Source organism: Sturnus vulgaris, chromosome 26 (assembly GCF_052056855.1).
Source record: "Sturnus vulgaris isolate bStuVul1 chromosome 26, bStuVul1.hap1, whole genome shotgun sequence".
Lineage (NCBI taxonomy): Eukaryota > Metazoa > Chordata > Aves > Passeriformes > Sturnidae > Sturnus > Sturnus vulgaris.
This window is the reverse complement of record NC_142268.1, coordinates 698556-714952: the sequence shown is the minus strand read 5'-3', so window position 1 is coordinate 714952 and position 16397 is coordinate 698556. Positions and strand designations below refer to the sequence as shown.

At 62.8% G+C, this 16397-nt stretch overlaps 3 protein-coding genes across 6 annotated transcripts; 1 reads left to right on the top strand and 2 right to left on the bottom strand.

The window, feature by feature from the left end:
• Positions 1-461: 461 nt before the first annotated feature.
• MPV17L2 (MPV17 mitochondrial inner membrane protein like 2) lies at positions 462-4056 on the top strand. 2 transcript variants are annotated; one of them, XM_014887183.2, is made up of 6 exons: positions 462-598; positions 847-1027; positions 1472-1642; positions 2342-2418; positions 2502-2630; positions 2738-4056. In XM_014887183.2, the coding sequence occupies exons 2-6, from the start codon at positions 871-873 to the stop codon at positions 2774-2776; spliced, it is 573 nt and encodes a 190-aa protein (XP_014742669.1). In that variant the 5' UTR covers positions 462-598; positions 847-870; the 3' UTR covers positions 2777-4056. The 2 variants fall into 2 exon arrangements, with proteins under 2 accessions (XP_014742669.1, XP_088035287.1); XM_088179161.1 differs by having other exon boundaries at positions 466-494.
• RAB3A (RAB3A, member RAS oncogene family) lies at positions 3797-8169 on the bottom strand. The gene is made up of 5 exons (XM_014887235.2): positions 8086-8169; positions 6691-6918; positions 6028-6146; positions 5813-5937; positions 3797-5459 (listed from the first exon to the last, which is right to left on the bottom strand). The coding sequence occupies exons 2-5, from the start codon at positions 6916-6918 to the stop codon at positions 5269-5271; spliced, it is 663 nt and encodes a 220-aa protein (XP_014742721.1). The 5' UTR covers positions 8086-8169; the 3' UTR covers positions 3797-5268.
• Positions 8170-9680: 1511 nt separating this feature from the next.
• PDE4C (phosphodiesterase 4C) lies at positions 9681-16392 on the bottom strand. Of its 3 annotated transcripts, none has more exons than XM_088179160.1 (15): positions 16228-16392; positions 14349-14537; positions 14231-14267; positions 14062-14126; positions 13891-13940; positions 13229-13341; positions 13037-13130; positions 12413-12591; positions 12219-12317; positions 11979-12143; positions 11795-11894; positions 11558-11712; positions 11354-11476; positions 10993-11175; positions 9681-10919 (listed from the first exon to the last, which is right to left on the bottom strand). In XM_088179160.1, exons 1-15 carry the CDS (start codon positions 16374-16376, stop codon positions 10410-10412), a joined length of 2211 nt encoding a protein of 736 aa, XP_088035286.1. In that variant the 5' UTR covers positions 16377-16392; the 3' UTR covers positions 9681-10409. The 3 variants fall into 3 exon arrangements, with proteins under 3 accessions (XP_088035286.1, XP_088035285.1, XP_014742640.2); XM_088179159.1 differs by having other exon boundaries at positions 13229-13374; positions 16228-16391; XM_014887154.2 differs by lacking the exon at positions 16228-16392 and having other exon boundaries at positions 14349-14508.
• Between the last annotated feature and the right edge of the window lie 5 nt (positions 16393-16397).

The following is a 16397-nucleotide window of genomic DNA, read 5'->3' as shown; positions in this document are numbered from 1 at the left end:
CTGGGGACAACCTGGAGGGTGTCAGCAGCAGTGTCCCCACACCTGGGGGACCCCAGTGACACCAGGAGAGTGGGGAGAGCGGTGATCCCAGCACTGCTGCCATCCATCATGGCCACCTCCACAGGGACATCCCCAGACAACAACAGCTCCCCAAAACCAAGGTGTCAGGGCCAGGGCAGGGCTTGGGCACCGCGGGGATCCCCTGGACCATCCCCGTCTCTCCTCACCACGAGTTCCTGGACGAGCTGCTGCCTCGCTAGGTGTCATGGCGGCCTCCCGTGCCTCGCTAGGTGTCATGGCGGCCTCCCGTGCCTCGGTAGCTGTCATGGCGGCCCGCAATGCCTCGGTAGCTGTCATGGCGGCCTCCTGTGCCTCGGTAGCTGTCATGGCGGCCCGCAATGCCTCGGTAGCTGTCATGGCGGAGCCAGGAAGCGGAAGTCGTTGGTGTCACGTGACACTCGCCCAGTGCCCCGTGCGGGTGGCGGTAACGCCCGGTAGTGGCGGGGGGGGCACGAGGGGAACTGGGGGGGACTGGGCGGAACTGGAGGCACCGGGAGCTGGGGTGGTGTCCAGGAAGGGGCGCTGGGGACCCAGCGGGGTAAGTGGAGGGGTACAGAGATAACGGGGGTGAGCGGGGGGCACCCATTGGGTGGGGATGGGAGGCACTGGGGACACTGGAAGCAATGGGGCGGTGGCAGATGGGTCGAGGAGGGGCCGTGGGGAGAACAGCAGGAGCAATGGGAGGGACTGGCAAGGGGTAGCTGTGACAGCTGGGACGCTCAGAGGGGATAACTGGGGGAACTGGGAGGGTACCCAGGCGCTAACTGGGAGAACTGGGGGGCGCAGGGTGCCGGGGGCTGTGCCCGCAGGATGCTCCTGCGCTCCTGGAAGTCTCTGTTCACGGGGCGGCTGCTGCTCCTGACCAACACCCTGAGCTGCGGGGGGCTCCTGGCGGGCGGGGACCTCCTGCAGCAGCAATGGCACCGCCGCAAGCACCCCGAGAGCCAGCACCAACTGGGACGCACTGGTGAGCACTGGGATGGGCTCTTCAAATCCCATTGCCGCGGGGCAGGGGTAGCTGGAGACCTTCGCACTGTCCCGGGCTGCTCCAAGCTCCAATGTCCAACCTGGCCTTACACACTGCCAGGGATTATGGGGCAGCCCTGGAATTCCATCCCAGCCAGGAATTCCTTCCCAATATCCCACCCAAATTCCCCTTTTTCCGGTTTGAAGCCATTCCCTGTGTCCTGGAATTCCCATTCCAAATCCATCCCCTGTGTCCTGTCCCTCCATCCCTTCTCCCAAATCCCTCTCCAGCTCTCCTGGAGCCCTTTTAGGCTCTGGAAACAGCTCCAAGGTTTCTCTGGAGCTTCCCTTCTCCAACCTTGGACACTCCCAGGGAGGGAATTCCTTCCCAAAAATGCTCTCTCCACGCAAACGCTCCCGCGCTGAGGCGAGGTGTGTTTTCCAGGCCGGATGTTTGCGGTGGGCTGCAGCCTGGGGCCGCTGATGCATTACTGGTACCTGTGGCTGGACTCAGCCTTCCCAGCCCGGGGCGTGCGGAGCCTCAGGACGGTGCTGAAGAAAGTCCTGATCGATCAGGCGGTGGCATCGCCCAGCATGGGAGCCTGGTTCTTCCTGGGTACGTGGGAATCGCTGATCCAACCCCTGCTCCTGCACACGCAGCCCCAAATCCCACCCCGGGAAGCGCTGGGAGCTCCTGGAGCTCTGGGGCTGTGCTCGTTCCCTGGGGGAGTTCAGTGCCCAGCACCCTCTAGGGGGAGAATCTTTCCCTGAAATCCATCCCAAATCCCTCGAGCCTTTCCCTGAATCCATCCCAAATCCCTTGAGCCTTTCCCTGAAATCCATCCCAAAATCACTGAACCTTTCCCTGATCTCCATCCCAAAATCACTGAACCTTTCCCTGATCTCCGTCCCAAATTCCCTGAACCTTTCCCTGAAATCCATCCCAAATTCCCTGAACCTTTCCCAGATCTCCATCCCAAATTCCCTGAGCCTTTCCCAGATCTCCGTCCCAAATTTCCCGAACTTTTCCCTGAAATCCATCCCAAATTTCCTGAACCTTTCCCAGATCTCCATCCCAAATTCCCTGAACCTTTCCCAGATCTCCATCCCAAACCCCTGGCACAGCTCCAGCCCTTCCCTGGGGCCCCAGACAGATCAGTGCCTTCCCTTCCCTTTCACTTTTCCTTTGCATTTCCTGGAACTCCCTCCCCGCCCACACTGGGAGGGGTTTGGGGCATTTCCCAGCAATTCCCACCGCAATTCCCAGCCCGGAACGAGCGCTCCCATCCGCCCTGACCCCGCCTTGTCCCCGCAGGCATCGGCACCTTGGAGGGCCAATCTCTCCAGGAGAGCTGGGACGAGCTGAAGGAGAAATTTTGGGAATTCTACAAGGTACCCCCCCCGACCCCAGGCTGTCCCTTTTCACCTGCTGGGATCCGCTGGGAAGCTCCAGCTGCTCCCTGCTCCTTTTCCAGGCTGACTGGTGCGTGTGGCCGGCGGCGCAGATCCTGAATTTCCTCTTTGTGCCACCCACGTACCGCGTGGTTTATGTCAACGTGGTGACTCTGGGCTGGGACACGTACCTGTCCTACCTCAAATACCGGGTGAGCCCCGCCCCTCAGCCCCTTCCCGGCCGCGGGAATGCTCAGCTCATCCCGATATTCCCGTTTTTTTGTTGGTTTTGGGTTTTTTTTTTTGTTTTTTTTTCCAGGATCCACCGCGGCAGAGCCAGCGCAGCGCCGGGGCGTAGAGAGGGGACGAGGCCATTCCAGAGGCTCCTGCCTGCACCAAATAGATTTTTGGGCACTGTGGAATGAGGGAATGGATGGCCAGAGCCAGCCCTCCACGTACCTGCTGCTGATTAACTCATCTGCTAATTACAGCCATGGGTTGGGGTTGTAACAATCTCTTGTTGCAGGATAAGCTGTAAAGTGATTTCTTCTGGGAATTTGCCCCCGGAGCCGGGGTGAGGAGGAGCTGCTGCAGCCCCTGGGAAGGTTCCTGGCTGGATTTGTTCCCTCTCCAGAGCAAAACCAGCCCCGTGCTGCTCCTCCAGCACCTTCCAGCCACCTGCATCCCCCACTCAGTAGACACTGGGAAGGAATTCTTCCCTGTGAGGGTGGGGAGGCCCTGGAATGGAATTCCCAGACCATCTGCATCCCAGCAGTGGCCAAAGCCAGGCTGGAGCACCCTGGGATGGTGGGAAGGGATGGGATTTGAGGTCATTCCAACCCAAACCCACTCCGTGGTTCACTCCAGCCGCCCCTCTGCTCTCCCTGCAGTTCCTCTCTCCTTCCCCTCCTGCTTTTTTTTTTTTTTTTCTCTTCCAGCTCAAGGATAAATTCACTCCACTCCCCCCTCGCTGCCTCAGCTCCGGGCGGGGGCTGCAGCCACCTGGATCCTCTATAAATAGGGTTGTGATTGCACCCTCGGCTCTGCGGCTTTTGGGAGGCAGGGGGGGAGGGTTTGGAGCCAAATTTTGGCAGAGTTTGGGCCATCACATCCCTCTGCTCCCAGCCCTGGGCAAGCTGGGTGCTGCCTGCATAAGCCAAGAACTGAATTATTTGCATTGTCAGTGAAAAGTGCCTGAATGGGATTTTTTTTTTTTTCCCCCCCCCCCATTTTTAAAGCTGTGCCTTAATTCTGTGTCCTGGTCCCCGGGATGGGGGGACTCAAGTCCTCCCTCAACAGCCATTTGGGGAGATTATAATTTAAAAAAAAAATCAGATTAATTTTGCTCCTCTCTGGCAACTCAGGGACCCCGATGAACTTCTGATCAGCATCGGTTTATTTCTTCACAACATTTCTTTTAATACAGTGATTTTTAGGAAATTGTACTCTTTTTGACACTTTTGACATTTGTACAGTACAGTGTAACTCTTCCATAAGTAAACTTCACAAAAAAGAGGGGCAGGGGGGAAAGGGGAGGGAAGGAGATGGAATCACAGTGGGGGGAAATAGAGGGAAACCTGTAAAATAAAGACACAGCGCTCCAGGAAAAATAAATAAAGGGCAGCTCTGTCATGGCTACGGGAATATCCACTTATTCACAGTCTCCACAGAAGCACAGAACTACAGGAACACGAGATCCCAAATCCCTGGAGCAAACCAGCCACGGTCCCAGCCCTGCTCACCCCCCACGAGCCCAACCCAGGGCAGATTCACTCCAGTTGGCTCGGCCTCGCTGATGGATTGAATTTTTTTTTTTTTTTTTTTTTTTTAATCTTATTTAAATAATTGTTGTTCAGTTGGGGGGGTTTTTTTTTTTGGTGTTGGTTTTTTTTTTGTTTGGTTTTTTTTTTAAAGTGATATTCACAAGCAAGGTTACCACACTGAGAGAGAGAAAAAAAAAAAAAAAAGAAAAAAAAATCAGAATATATATATATAATATATATATAAATGCACCACCACGGCCACAGCACAGCAGGTCACGCGCACAGCGTCACTTCCTACGCCTATTTACAAGGAATTTCTGTATGTACAAGGAGGAAGACGGCGGGAGCATAAATTAGCATCTATTTATACAAATAAACAAGAGTCAGGAAATATCCATCCAGCTGGAGGGGCAGGAAAGCCGGGCACAAAGAGCCCCCCCCCTCCACCTCGGGGTAAAGGGGGGGAAATTTGGGGAGGGGGGGGTCCTGTCACAGCACCCACACGCTGGGAAAGGGGGTCCCAGGGTAGGGGGATCCCCAGGACAGGGGGCTCCAGGGCAGGGGGTCCCAGAGTAGGAAAAAGGGCGGGGGGTACCAGGATGAGGGGGGGGTCTCCAGGTGCCAGGACAGGGGGTCCCAGGGTACAGGGGTCTCCAGGACAGGGGGTACCAGGATCGAGGAGTCTCCAGGTGCCAGGACAGGGGGTCCCAGGGCAGGAAAAAGGACAGGGAGTACCAGGATGGGGGGTCCCAGGACGGGGGGGTCTCCAGGTGCCAGGACAAAGGGAATCACCAGGGGAGATGGGGCTGGGGGTGATGGTTTCTTGACAGTGATTAAAAGCAGAATGGAGGGGCGGGGGAGTTTTCTACCAGCCCAGGCTTAAAAATAAATTAAAGGGTGGGGGGCATAGCCTAATGAATTGGGAGGGGGGAGCTCCTAGAGGGGCCGCAGCCCTTTCGGAGGTATCAGCAGCAAAAACCCCCACGGGACCCCCAAGAGGAGGAGCCTGGAGGGGGCGGGGAGGGGGGGGGGTTGGGGTGCACTGACCGGTTTTTGGGGAGGGTTTTTGGGGGGATGGGGCTGGCCCCTAGCAGGCACAGTCCTGGTGAGGGGGGGCCTGCTGGTCCGTGAGCTGGGGGCCCTGCTTGGCCCCGGTGACCGCGGGGTCGGCCGTGTCCAGAGACTCGGACATCTTCTCACAGATGATGTCCACCAGCCTCTCGAAGGTCTGCTTCACGTTGATGTTGTCCTTGGCGCTGGCCTCGAAAAACTCAAACCCTGAGGGGATGGGGACAACGTGGAGGGAAGGGGACAGAGGGACAAAGGACACACGCACATCAAAGCTCTGGTCCCGAGCAGCTGCTCCTGCTCTCGTTCAATATTTAAAAGGTTTGCAACCTGCCCCCACCACCTGCAAAATCCCGTTTTTCCCACCCAAAGACCACCCCCCAAATCCTGCCCCCAGCATCTCTCAGAGAGCTCAAGGTGTGTAATGACTCTGTGGTTTTTCGCTGGGTGCCAAGTCACCGCTGCTATCAGAGTGGAGCGATTACACGGAGGGAATTAAGCCCTTAATTAAATTAATTGTGGGCTGGCAGCCTTGGCGGGGGGTCCCCCCCTCCCCAACTCACCCAGGTGCTCGGCGAGCTGGCGACCCTTCTCCGAGGAGACCACACGCTCGTCCTCCATGTCACACTTGTTTCCCACCAGCAGCACCTGGGCGTTGTCCCAGGAGTAGGTCTTGATCTGGGTGGACCTTGAGGAAAGGCAGAGAGGGCTCAGAGCAGTGGGGAAGGGGGTGGCTGGGGAAGTTTGGGGTGCCCAGAGAGCCCCTCGTGGCGCTCACCAGTCCTGCACGGCGTTGAAGGACTCCTCGTTGGTGATGTCGTACATGAGGATGAAGCCCATGGCCCCGCGGTAATAGGCGGTGGTGATGGTGCGGTACCGCTCCTGCCCGGCCGTGTCCTGGCCAGGGACAGGGGACAGCACAATGTCACCCCCGCCCCGCCCCCAGGGATGCGGTGACACCCTGCCAAGGCCACCGGGTTCACGGGGGCAGAGCCAGCCTCACCCTGGCATTGCCCTGCTGGGGCAGCTCCGAATGGATCATTACCCCCGAGTGACCATCACACCCCAGAGTGACCATCACCCCCGAGTGACCATCACACCCCAGAGTGACCATCACCCCCGAGTGACCATCTATCATCCCCACACCATCACCCCACAGTGACCATCACCCCCACCCTTCACTGACCATCACCCAAACAATCATTACCCCACACCAACCATCACCCCAGAGTGACCACGACCACCCCACACCAAAAATCCATCACCCCCTCACCACCACCCTTCACTGACCATCACCATTACCCCACACCCACCATCACCCCAGAGTGACCATTACCCCCCGGACAAACAATCCACCATCCCCTCACCATCACCCCACACCAACCACCACCCCCTCCCCATCACAGGGGTCTGGGGGCACCCCGAGGGTCTCTCTCCTCACCCAGATCTGCAGTTTGATGCGTTTGTCGTTCCTGTAGATGGTCTTGACCTTGAAGTCGATGCCGACGGTGCTGACGAAGGCGGGCGTGAAGGAGTCGTCGGCGTACCGGAACAGGAAGGAGGTTTTCCCCACGCTGCTGTTGCCGATGATCAGGATCTTGAACATGTAATCGAAGTTCTGGTCCGAGGATTCCTTCTGCCCATAGCGGGAGTCGGTAGCGGACGCCATCTGCAAGGTGGAGGAGAGGCCGTGACGGGGCCGGCGGCCGCAACCCCAGCGGTGCCAGGCCCTGGTTTGGAGCTATTTCCCAGCGCCACCAGCACGGATCAGGAATATTTTGGTTCAGGTGTGGCCATCAATGGGTCACTCAGCCCCAAAGGGCTCGGAGAAGCCACCTCGTGTCACCCCCAGTGCAGGGACCCTGCGGTGTCTCCACAGCAAATGTGGGGCACGTGGTTCCCGGGGTTTGCCGTGGCTTCCAGGGCTTGTTGTGGCTCTCAGGATTTTGCCAAGGCTGCCAGGAATTGTCACAGCTCCCGGAATTTGCCGTGGCAGCGTTGGGGGTGCGGCCGGGGCGTCGCAGCCTCTCCCGCATCTTCCCGGTGACAAAATGGCACCGGTGGCGATGCCCCCGCAGCCGTGGCCAGTGCGGTGCCACAGAGCCGTGGGGTGGCACAGGGAGCCGTGGGGTGGCACAGGGAGCCGTGGGGTGGCACAGGGAGCCGTGGGGAGGATGATGCCAGGCAGGAGGGGCACAAAGGTGGATGCTCGCCCAGGCTGGAAGGGGATGGAGCACAGGGATGCTGGGCAGAGGGGATGCGGGGAGCTCGGGGAGGGGGGTGCAGGGTGCTGCAGGGAGGGGGTGCTGGGTGCTGAGGGGCATTTTGGGGTGCTGATGGAGCTGGGGGTTGATGGGCGGTTCAAGGTGCTGATGTTCGGGGGGATGCAGTGGTGCAAGGAAAGAGTCAGGGTGCTGATGGGGGGTGCGCAGGGTGCTGATTGCGGGGTGGGGGGGTGCAGAGTGCTGCGAGGAGGGGGACAGGGCGCTGATGGGGGGGGTCAGGGTGCTGATGTGGGGTGTCAGGGTGCTGATAGGGGGTGCGCACGGGGCTGATGGGGTGGGGGTCACCCCCTGCTCCTCCCCGCAGGCCCGACCCCACTTCACCCACTCGCTCCCCGCCGCACCGAGACCCCCCCAGGCCCTCCGCAGCCCCCCCAGCGCCGCATCCATCATCATCATCATCCCCCCCCTCGCCTCCCGCCTCCTCCGCTGCAGCCGCCCCTCCCCTCCCCGTGCCGGGGGGGGCACAGAGGGGTCTAGGGGGGGGTCCCTGCGGGGGTGTCGCAGTGGGGGGGTCCCGGTGGGGGTCCCGGAGTGGGGGGGGGGGGTCTCACCTCTGCCGCGCTCGCGCCGCCGCCTCCTCCCCGCAGCGACTGCAGCAGATGCGGAGCCCGGGTGACGTCGGCAGATGGGCGGGGCTCGGTATGCAAATGAGCTCATACGTAACGGGCGCGCCCCTGAGGGCGGCGCTGATTGGCTCGGCTGCGCGCTCTGATGGACGGCAGGTGGAGGGGGGGAGGAGCCCCCCCCCTCCCGGCGCCGTGGTGGGCGCCGCCTCCTCCTCCGGCAACGCGCAGTGGTGCAGTCCGGCCGCGCTCCGCGGGGCGCGGGATGAACCATCCGGTGCACCAGCGGGGGTACAGGGCGAACCATTCCCACTCAGAGGGGGGATAAGGTTTTGACAGCCTCCCTGTCGCGACATGGCGGGGTATCGCGACGCCCTCCCCAAGCTTGCAATCGCGGGCAGCGTGATCTTTCCCTTGACAGGGCGGCTGGCGCTGAGGCGGGGCTGGTGCGCAGGTGGGCGGCCATGTCCTCCCTCGCCCTGAGGCTTCAGCGGGCATTAGGGCAGGCAGCATATGGCGGCCTGAGGGCAGCGGCACCGCCCTGCCCTGCCCGGGCCTGCCCTGCCCTGCCCCGGGGCCCCGGGAGCCTCCCGGGCCCTGCCCTGCTCGCCCCAGCCCGGGGCAGCGTGGGGGGACAGGGGGTCCGTGGTCTCTTTGCTCCTGCCCGGGCTCATCCCAGACCCACAGCCCCGGCAGGACAGAGCTGGGCATGGTGGGCACTGGGTGGGCACCGGGAATATTGACCACAGCCCCCAGTGACAGTGGGGTGGCACGGACTGTCCAGCTCGGGATGGATGAGCAGGAGGCAGGGATGGACACGGGGTCAGGGATAGATCCAAGCTTAAGGATGGATCCAAGCTTAGGGATAGAACCAGCTGTAGGATGGATCCAGAATTAGGGATGGATCCAGGCTTAGGGATAGATCCAGGCTCAGGGATGTACCTGGCTGCCGTGGGCATTTTCCATCACCTTCCAAAGCCAACAGCCCCACTGCCCTCCTTATACTGCAGCCCCTCAGCCAGAAACAGGGGGGAAAAGAACTTTTTCCACCATCTCCAGCCCAGCAGATTCTGGGCTGGATCTGCACTGGAGGAGTTGGAGAGCACAGAGTCTCAGCCAGTCCCTATCTGGAAAGATGGGGACATCCAGCACCCACCAGGGATGGCACAGAGCCACCACCACCACCCTGTGCAGGGATACCTGGAAAATATCTGGACCGGGAAAGAGCCATCAGCTCCCAAAGCCCTGCTGCTGCCAGGGCGGGCAAGGGGGGCGAGGGCCCCACGTGCCAGGGCAGTGCCACGGGTGGGGACGTGTTTGTGGAGATAAATCACCGTGGGGAGCAATGCGGAAGAGCCAGGAACGGGCTCCGCACCGCGCCAAGCCGGCGATTAAATATTTACCTTAGCAGGTCGTGTTTGCCAGTGATGGATCGGCGTTTCCAGGGAGGAGCTCGCTTTTGTTCCAGCACAGAGCCGAGCCCTGCCCGGTGCCCGGCGGGAGACGGGGCCACCAACCACGCCAGTCCCTGGGGACATCGGCTGCGGCTCCCGTGACACAAAGAGGCGCTTACAAGGCTCATGTTTAGGGTGGAACAAACCGCGTTTAATCTCTGGAAGGTGAAGGGAGAATCCCAAAGGACCCTGCCCCAGGCAGGACACCGGAGATGGAGGGTGGGGGGATGGTGACAGCACCTGCCAGGGTCCGAAATGTGAAATACAAATGGTATTTTGAGTGATCACAGAGCAGAAATGCAACTTTTCTCCCCCCCAAAAATGCATCTTTCCGCCCCAAAAATGTGTATGAGCCTCGGAGAGGCTCGTAGTAAAAAGTGAGCTACAAAAGGCTTTAAAAAGTGAACCTATCCCCAAATAAATAAACCTCTGAGTCGTGCCCGTTCCGTGCGCCGGTGCCTGGGGGTGCCTCGTGCTGGGGGTGTCACCAGCACCCTTTGCTCACCTCACCCCACCATGGGGCTGCTGTCCTGCAAGGGGACACCTGGAAAGGTGCTGGAATGCTCCTTCCTGCAGCCCTGTGGGGTGTGATGTCCCCAGGGCTGGGCTGGGGGCAGAGCACGGTGTCCCCATGCCGTGTCTGAAGGGGACAAGGACCTTTCCCAGCAGCTGGGAGCAGGGAGAAGGCCAGCAGCATCCTCGTACCTGTCAGGACCTGCCCAGCTCCCAAACGGGGACACAACCTGGGTGCCTCCGAGTCCCTACAGTGCTGCCCAGTGCCAGCTCCCCACTGTCCCCAGCATCGCTCAGGGCAGTCCCACGTCCCCCAGCAGCGAGGGGACCCAGGGGCCGGTGCTGCTACGTGCCCAGGGACAGGAATGTGACATTGCCCTCTGTGTCCAGGCACAGCCCCTGGCTGCCCTCAGGCACGGAGCACCCGCTGCCACCATCCTTCGGCAGTGTCCCCTCCAGTGCCCGCCGGTTGTCCACGTCGCTGGGGCGGGGCACAGGCGAGTCCCGGTCCCCGGGGCCGGGGGACAGGCGCTTGGTGTCGGCACACTCCGAGTCATCCGTGCCTGGGGTCTTGGAGCCGCTGTTGTCCTCGTCCAAGGGACTCTCGGCCCCCTCCAGCTCCGTGTCCGACTCACCCTCCTCCTCCTCCTCCAGCGTCAGCTCGAACTGGAACTTGTCGGTGTTGGCGGGGGACACCGCGGGTCCCTCGGGCGGAGGCGAGGGGCTGCGGGGGATCATGCTCTGGTACCATTCCCGGTTGTCCTCCAGCGTGTCCAGCAGCTCCTGAGCATCGGGGTGCACGAGATCTGCCCACGTCTCCCACAGCGGGTGGGCGATGAAGTCGATGAATCCCACCTGGGGGGAGGCAGAGCTGAGCCTCCTGCCCGGCCCTGCGTCCCCAACCCTGTCCCCAGGCTGCCAGCCCCACCTGGGACTTCTCCACGGAGGCGGTGTGTTTGTCACACATGGGGCTGATCTCCATGCCCTTCTCCCGCTCCCGGTCCCCTTGGTGGAAGAACTCCACCATGATGCGGTCGGTCCACTGCCGGTACAGCTCCAGCGGCTTCGTGGGGTTGCTGAGGTCGGCACAGTGCACCATGTTCTGCAGGACCTGTGGGCACGGACACCGTGTCCTCTGTCCCTCAGGGTCACCCAAACTGTGCCACAAACTCGCTTGGCTCCCCGAGTTGGGTTTGGGAGGGTGGTGGCACCGAATGGGACATCCCGGCAGGCCAGAGGCAGGATGGACACCTGCAGTGCTGGGAAGGATTCCCCAGGTGTGTCCCCACCTGGATCCGGTCGGAGTAGTTGTCCAGCAGCAGCACCCCCAGGCTGGTCACCTTCTTGGTCTCCACCATGGTTTTCAGATCTGCCAGCAGGTTCATGTGCTTGGACATGTCCGTGGCCAACACCTGGGCAGGGAGAGGTGGGAACAGGTCTCAGCCTGATCCCCCAGCCCAGACCCCCCCCGGGGTGGTCCAGCCCCCCCATACCATGTCGATGACCATTTTACGGAGCGTCTGCCTCTGCTTCCTGCTCAGGTTCTGGAAGATGTCGCAGTTCTCCTCCTGGAGGAGCTTGAAGCCCACGGCCAGGTGATGATTCTCCAGCACCGAGGCATCGTTGTACATCAGGGCCAGCTCCGAGTCTGTGAGATGCCACTGGTCACCCCGGGGTGACTCCCGGGATCCCCAAATATCCCCCAGGTCCTTCCCTGTGCCCCATCTCACTGGTGTTGATGAGGAACTGGTTGGAGACCCCGGGGTGATCAACATCGTGGATGGCGCTGGCGAAGATGGCAGCCAGGATCTCCAGGTCCGTGAAGACAGCCTAGGAATGGGTGGGAAAAAGCATTGGGGACACGTCAAGGCCCCGCCAGGCACACCTGGGTGGCCTCAGGCGACCGGGAATCACCTCCAGGGCAGGTGTGGAGAGGAGGACGTGCGTGGACTGCGCCACGTCGGCGGCGTGCAGGTTGTTGTGGTAAGCCACGTCGGCGTGGTAGTGATCCTCCAGCGTCAGCATGTAGGTGATGAAGGTGTTGACGGGGATGCGGAAGGTCTTCATCAGGTCACGCTCCTGTGGGGAGGCAGGAGGTGGCTCCTGTGTCCCCATGCGGGCGCAGGGACAGGGACACCCCGGTGGGATGCTCACCTGGAAGATGCTGTACATGATGGCGGTGAGCGGGCGGTTCCCTGAGTACTCAGCCACTTTGAACACGTCCAGCCCCCACTTGTTGGTGTCCTCCAGCTCCTGGGGACCAGAGGGACAGAGATCCATGGTGGGGGGGGGGGGGGCTGGTGCTGGGGACCCCCGTGGTCAGGTGGGTCACCCCTGCCAGGGCCCACCTTGGCCAGCAGCGCCTCGTGCTCCGTGCGCACCCCGAAGCGGGGGATGCCGGCGGCGGCCAGCCTGGAGCTGTGCGTGAGCTTCCTGACACCGCTGATCTGCGACATGGGGCGCTTCCTCCGCTCCTTCTCCTTGTCCTTTGTCAGTGCTGAGGGGATCTCCACCTCGTGCTGCTTGTCTGGGGTGACACGGGGAGGACGTGAGCAGGGCAGGAGCCCAAATTTCAGTGCCAGCATCTCCCCCTCCCACCCCGGGTCACGCTGAAGACAGGCACAGGTCACACTGTGACAATTTGGAGGGCTTTACCTCACCCCCCATCCACGGGCCACATATCTGCCAAGAGACTCCTGGACACTCCTTGGCACACAAGGATGGCCCCAACAGCCCCAGTGCACCAGTACACACCAGTATGAGCCAGCACTCCCAACCAGGACAAATACTGTGACACCTCCAAGGCAGCAAATCCCACTGAGACACCTGGGAAAAGCCCCCTGGTCCCCCCATTCCATCCCTCCACAAGAAGCACGTGGGACCCTCGGCTGGCATCATCCCCCAGCTCTCTGGGGACACAAAGCCCACCCTGCTGCCAGCAGGGAGGTGACCCCGGGGTGGGGGGTCCTCACCCAGGAAGGTGCTGGAGATGTACTCGGAGACCTGGTTCCCGGAGCGGCTGGTCTCCGAGAGGTGCGACAGCTCCCGGTTCAGCATCCGCTTGAACTGTGGGTGGTTGGCAGGGTGTGAGGGGCTGGCAGGAGATCCTGGGGGGCTCTGGGGTCCCCCATACCCACCGAGGTGACTGTGACAGGGTTCCTTACCTTGTTGGAGGCCATCTCGCTGACCGAGTGCCTGGTCTGCAGCGTCTCCAGCTGGTCCAAACACCAATCCAGCTCCTCCAGGGTCTCCCGCGAGAGCTTCTGGTGGGCATCTTCTGCTGGGGGCACCCGCCAGCTTGGCAAGGGACCTGCCAGCAGCGCGGCCACCCGGCACGGGGGGGCTGGTGCCACACCAAACCCGGGGGCTCCCCAGCACGGGGGGCCACAGCACCTCCCGAGCAGGGTGGCGGGGGGCACGGGGGGACGCGGGGGTCGGGGTCGGGCATCCCTGGGCAGCGGGGCTTAGCCCCGGAACGTTGTCCCCATGGCGTGGCAGCCCCGGCACGCGGTGTGCCACGCTGTCCCGTGGGGTGACAGCCAGCCCCGGGGGCAGCCGGGCTCCCGCGGGGCCCCGCTCACCGCCGGGCTTTTATTAATGGAAGGTTTGACGTCAACGGGAGCTTTTCCACCACCGCGAAGGGCGGCCAGGCGGGAGGAGCTGCCGAAAACCAGACATGGATCCCGAAGGGCAAAGCCGCAGCTCTGCCTTGGTTTGGGGGGGGGCGTTGCTGCACCCCCCCAGGGCACGGCAAGACACACCCTGGGGACACAGGGACAGCCAGCTCGTCCCAAAATCTCCCCAGCACAGTCCCCGCGGCACTCACCGGAGAGGCTGGCCTTGCTCCCCGAGGGCAGGCTGCTGCTCGATCCTCGCCTGTGAAACACGGGGGGCTGAGTAGCTGGGACCCCCGCAGCGGTGCCCCCCCGCTTGCCATGGGTTGGGGTCCCCACTCAGGTGACATCCTCGCCCTCCCACCCCCCTCCCCCCGACTCACTTGATGCCAGCGCGGTCCTGCAGGTGGGTCAGGTTGCTGCGGACGGTTCGGAGACTGGCCAGGACCTGCGGGGCGAGAGAGGGGGCTGGGCTCGGGCGGACCCCCCCGGGACACCCCCCTCGCTGCTGGCCGTGTCCCCTCCTGGGCAGGGCACAGCGGTGGCACCTACCTGGGCAAAGGGTGTGACGATCATGTCTTCTCCATGCCTGCGGGAGCACAGGGAGCGTGAGGGGAGGCTCGGAGAGGCTCGGGGGGTCCCAGGGGATGTGGGCAGGGGGGACACTCACAGGTCGCTGGCGATGGAGGAGTTGCGCGACATGGCTTTTGGGGACAGGTCGTAGTCGCTGTCGGAGCGGTACAGGAAGGACTCGCGGCGCTGGCCGTGAGAGAAGGTGCCCTGCAGGACCAGCCCCGCGCCCGGGCTGGCCTGGGGGTCCAGCGCGCCCCGGCCTGGGGGGCCATTCTCCAGGTCAAAGCTGTGAAAGGAGAGGGGACAAGGCTGGCACGGGGCGCGGTGGCACAGGGACCTCGGCCCAGGGGATGCTGTCAGGTTTGTCGGGTTCTCTGTGCCACCATGTCACTCTGCCCAGCACATTCTGGGGCTTGGTGACCCTGTGGTGACACTGGTGCCCAGTCCGGCCCTGCTGGCTCCTCTACCTGCTGCCGGGAACGAACACAGCTCGGTGCACATGGACCCTCTCAGCTCCCTCCTGGCACACGGGGGTCGGGCACTTGGGACACCGACTAGCAGAGCCAAGCTGTCCCATGTCACCCAGGTGGGACAGGACCCACTGCCCTGAAGCTCCCAGCTCCAGAGACCCCAGGAAGGGCTGGCTCCTGCCTGTCCCTCCCCCTACCTGTCACCAGCACCACGGTCCCAAGTCCTCCAAAGCCCCAAAGCCTCCATCAGCCCCGTCTCGAGGTGCCGTGTCCCATGGAGGGGACAATATCCCAGCCACGGCACAGAGCCAGGGGACATCGAAGGACAGAAACAGACGCAGAAGCCAAGCCCTGGCCCCTGGGGACTCGCTGGCGGTAGCCCAGGGGCACCCCAACCGGAGTCACCTGGCAGCCGTGTACATCCAGGAGGGACAGAGGACACTGCTGGTGACCCTGCAGTGTCCCCAAGCTGGCCGCGGCCGCCTCACTGCCGGCCCCGGGGTCATGGGAAAGGCTGCACGCAACAGGGACACAGCGAGGGCCATCCAGCTCCTGTCCCCTCCCGCAGCCGCCACCGCCGTGGGGAAGGGGACAAGCCACCCTAGAACACGGGGAAAAGCGCAGATGCCACCGTGTGGGGCCACCGTGTCCCCAGCGGGAACCCAGCACCTACCCGATGCAGGAATGCCTCCGGGACGGGCACCGGCTGCCCGGCAGCATCGTCCCGCTCCGGCAGCCCCGGTCGCTGTGGCACGGCTGTCCCCGGCAGTGGCAGTGCCAGCCGGCACCGCGTCATGCCATCCCGCAGCCCCTTGTTTTCCTGCCTCGGCTTCCCATCCCCGATGGTACCGGCGACACAAAGCCGCATTGTCCCTCCGACGGCCCCGCGGGGTGATGCCCGCGTCTGTTCCCGGCCCCGTGCCACCACCCCTGACCCCGCTGCCACCGCAGGGGACAGCCCCGGGGGACACGAGCCCCCGCCACGGGGTTGGTGCCCAATTAACCCCCTTCGTTTCGGCGTTAATGACCTCCGAGCGGTGTCCGTGGCGGGGGGGGGGCGGCCGGGGCCGCTATAAATAGAGGCTGTGGCTGCTAAGGAGGGATGTGCTGAGCCCCACGGCGACCGCGCAGGTGGGGCCGGCACCCCAAAACCAACCCCCCAGAGCTCCGAGGTGGGGAGGGCAGGGAGGAGCCGCGGTGGGTGGGTTGGTGCCTTGATTTGGAGGGCAGAGCCCCCTTTCCGTGCCCACCGGGCCACCCCACCGCGGGTCCCTGCCTGGCCATCGCTGCCATGAGCGTGTCCGTGCTCAGCACCGCTCGCCCGGCGCCTCCCCCTGCCCGGCTCAGCCCTTCACCATGTGGGGGACACCCCGTGTCGCCTCCTCGTCCCCCTCCTCGCCCCTGTGAGGACGTGCCACAACTCTGGAGGGAGCCACTGTCCCCATCCCCGGCAGCACAGCCTGGTGCCACCCCCCCCTCGGGGACCCGCCAGCGTCCCCCCCTTACCAGAGGGGATGCGCCACGGTGAAGCGCCGCTGCAGGCGGATGCTCTGGTTCATCAGGAGCTTCCTGAAGAAGACGGGGGAATTGCGGGGGGAACTGCGGGGGGACGTGGCCGGAGAAGCCCCCGGCGAGCAGTGCGTGGTGGGCAGCATGGCCCGGCTCAGGGACCCCCG

Excerpts from the sequence above, each read along its gene's own strand:
- PDE4C (XM_088179159.1), bottom strand. The coding sequence starts at position 16,376 with ATGCTGCCCACCACGCACTGCTCGCCGGGGGCTTCTCCGGCCACGTCC. Across the intron at positions 12,318-12,412 it reads ACGAGGCGCTGCTGGCCAAG|GAGCTGGAGGACACCAACAA; the intron begins GTGGGCCCTGGC and ends TCTGGTCCCCAG. Across the intron at positions 10,920-10,992 it reads CCTCCGTGGAGAAGTCCCAG|GTGGGATTCATCGACTTCAT; the intron begins GTGGGGCTGGCA and ends GCCTCCCCCCAG.
- RAB3A (XM_014887235.2), bottom strand. The coding sequence starts at position 6,918 with ATGGCGTCCGCTACCGACTCCCGCTATGGGCAGAAGGAATCCTCGGAC. Across the intron at positions 6,147-6,690 it reads GCATCAAACTGCAGATCTGG|GACACGGCCGGGCAGGAGCG; the intron begins GTGAGGAGAGAG and ends GTCCCTGGCCAG. Across the intron at positions 5,460-5,812 it reads CCAGCTCGCCGAGCACCTGG|GGTTTGAGTTTTTCGAGGCC; the intron begins GTGAGTTGGGGA and ends CCATCCCCTCAG.
- MPV17L2 (XM_014887183.2), top strand. The coding sequence starts at position 871 with ATGCTCCTGCGCTCCTGGAAGTCTCTGTTCACGGGGCGGCTGCTGCTC. Across the intron at positions 1,643-2,341 it reads GGGAGCCTGGTTCTTCCTGG|GCATCGGCACCTTGGAGGGC; the intron begins GTACGTGGGAAT and ends TTGTCCCCGCAG. Across the intron at positions 2,419-2,501 it reads AATTTTGGGAATTCTACAAG|GCTGACTGGTGCGTGTGGCC; the intron begins GTACCCCCCCCG and ends CTCCTTTTCCAG.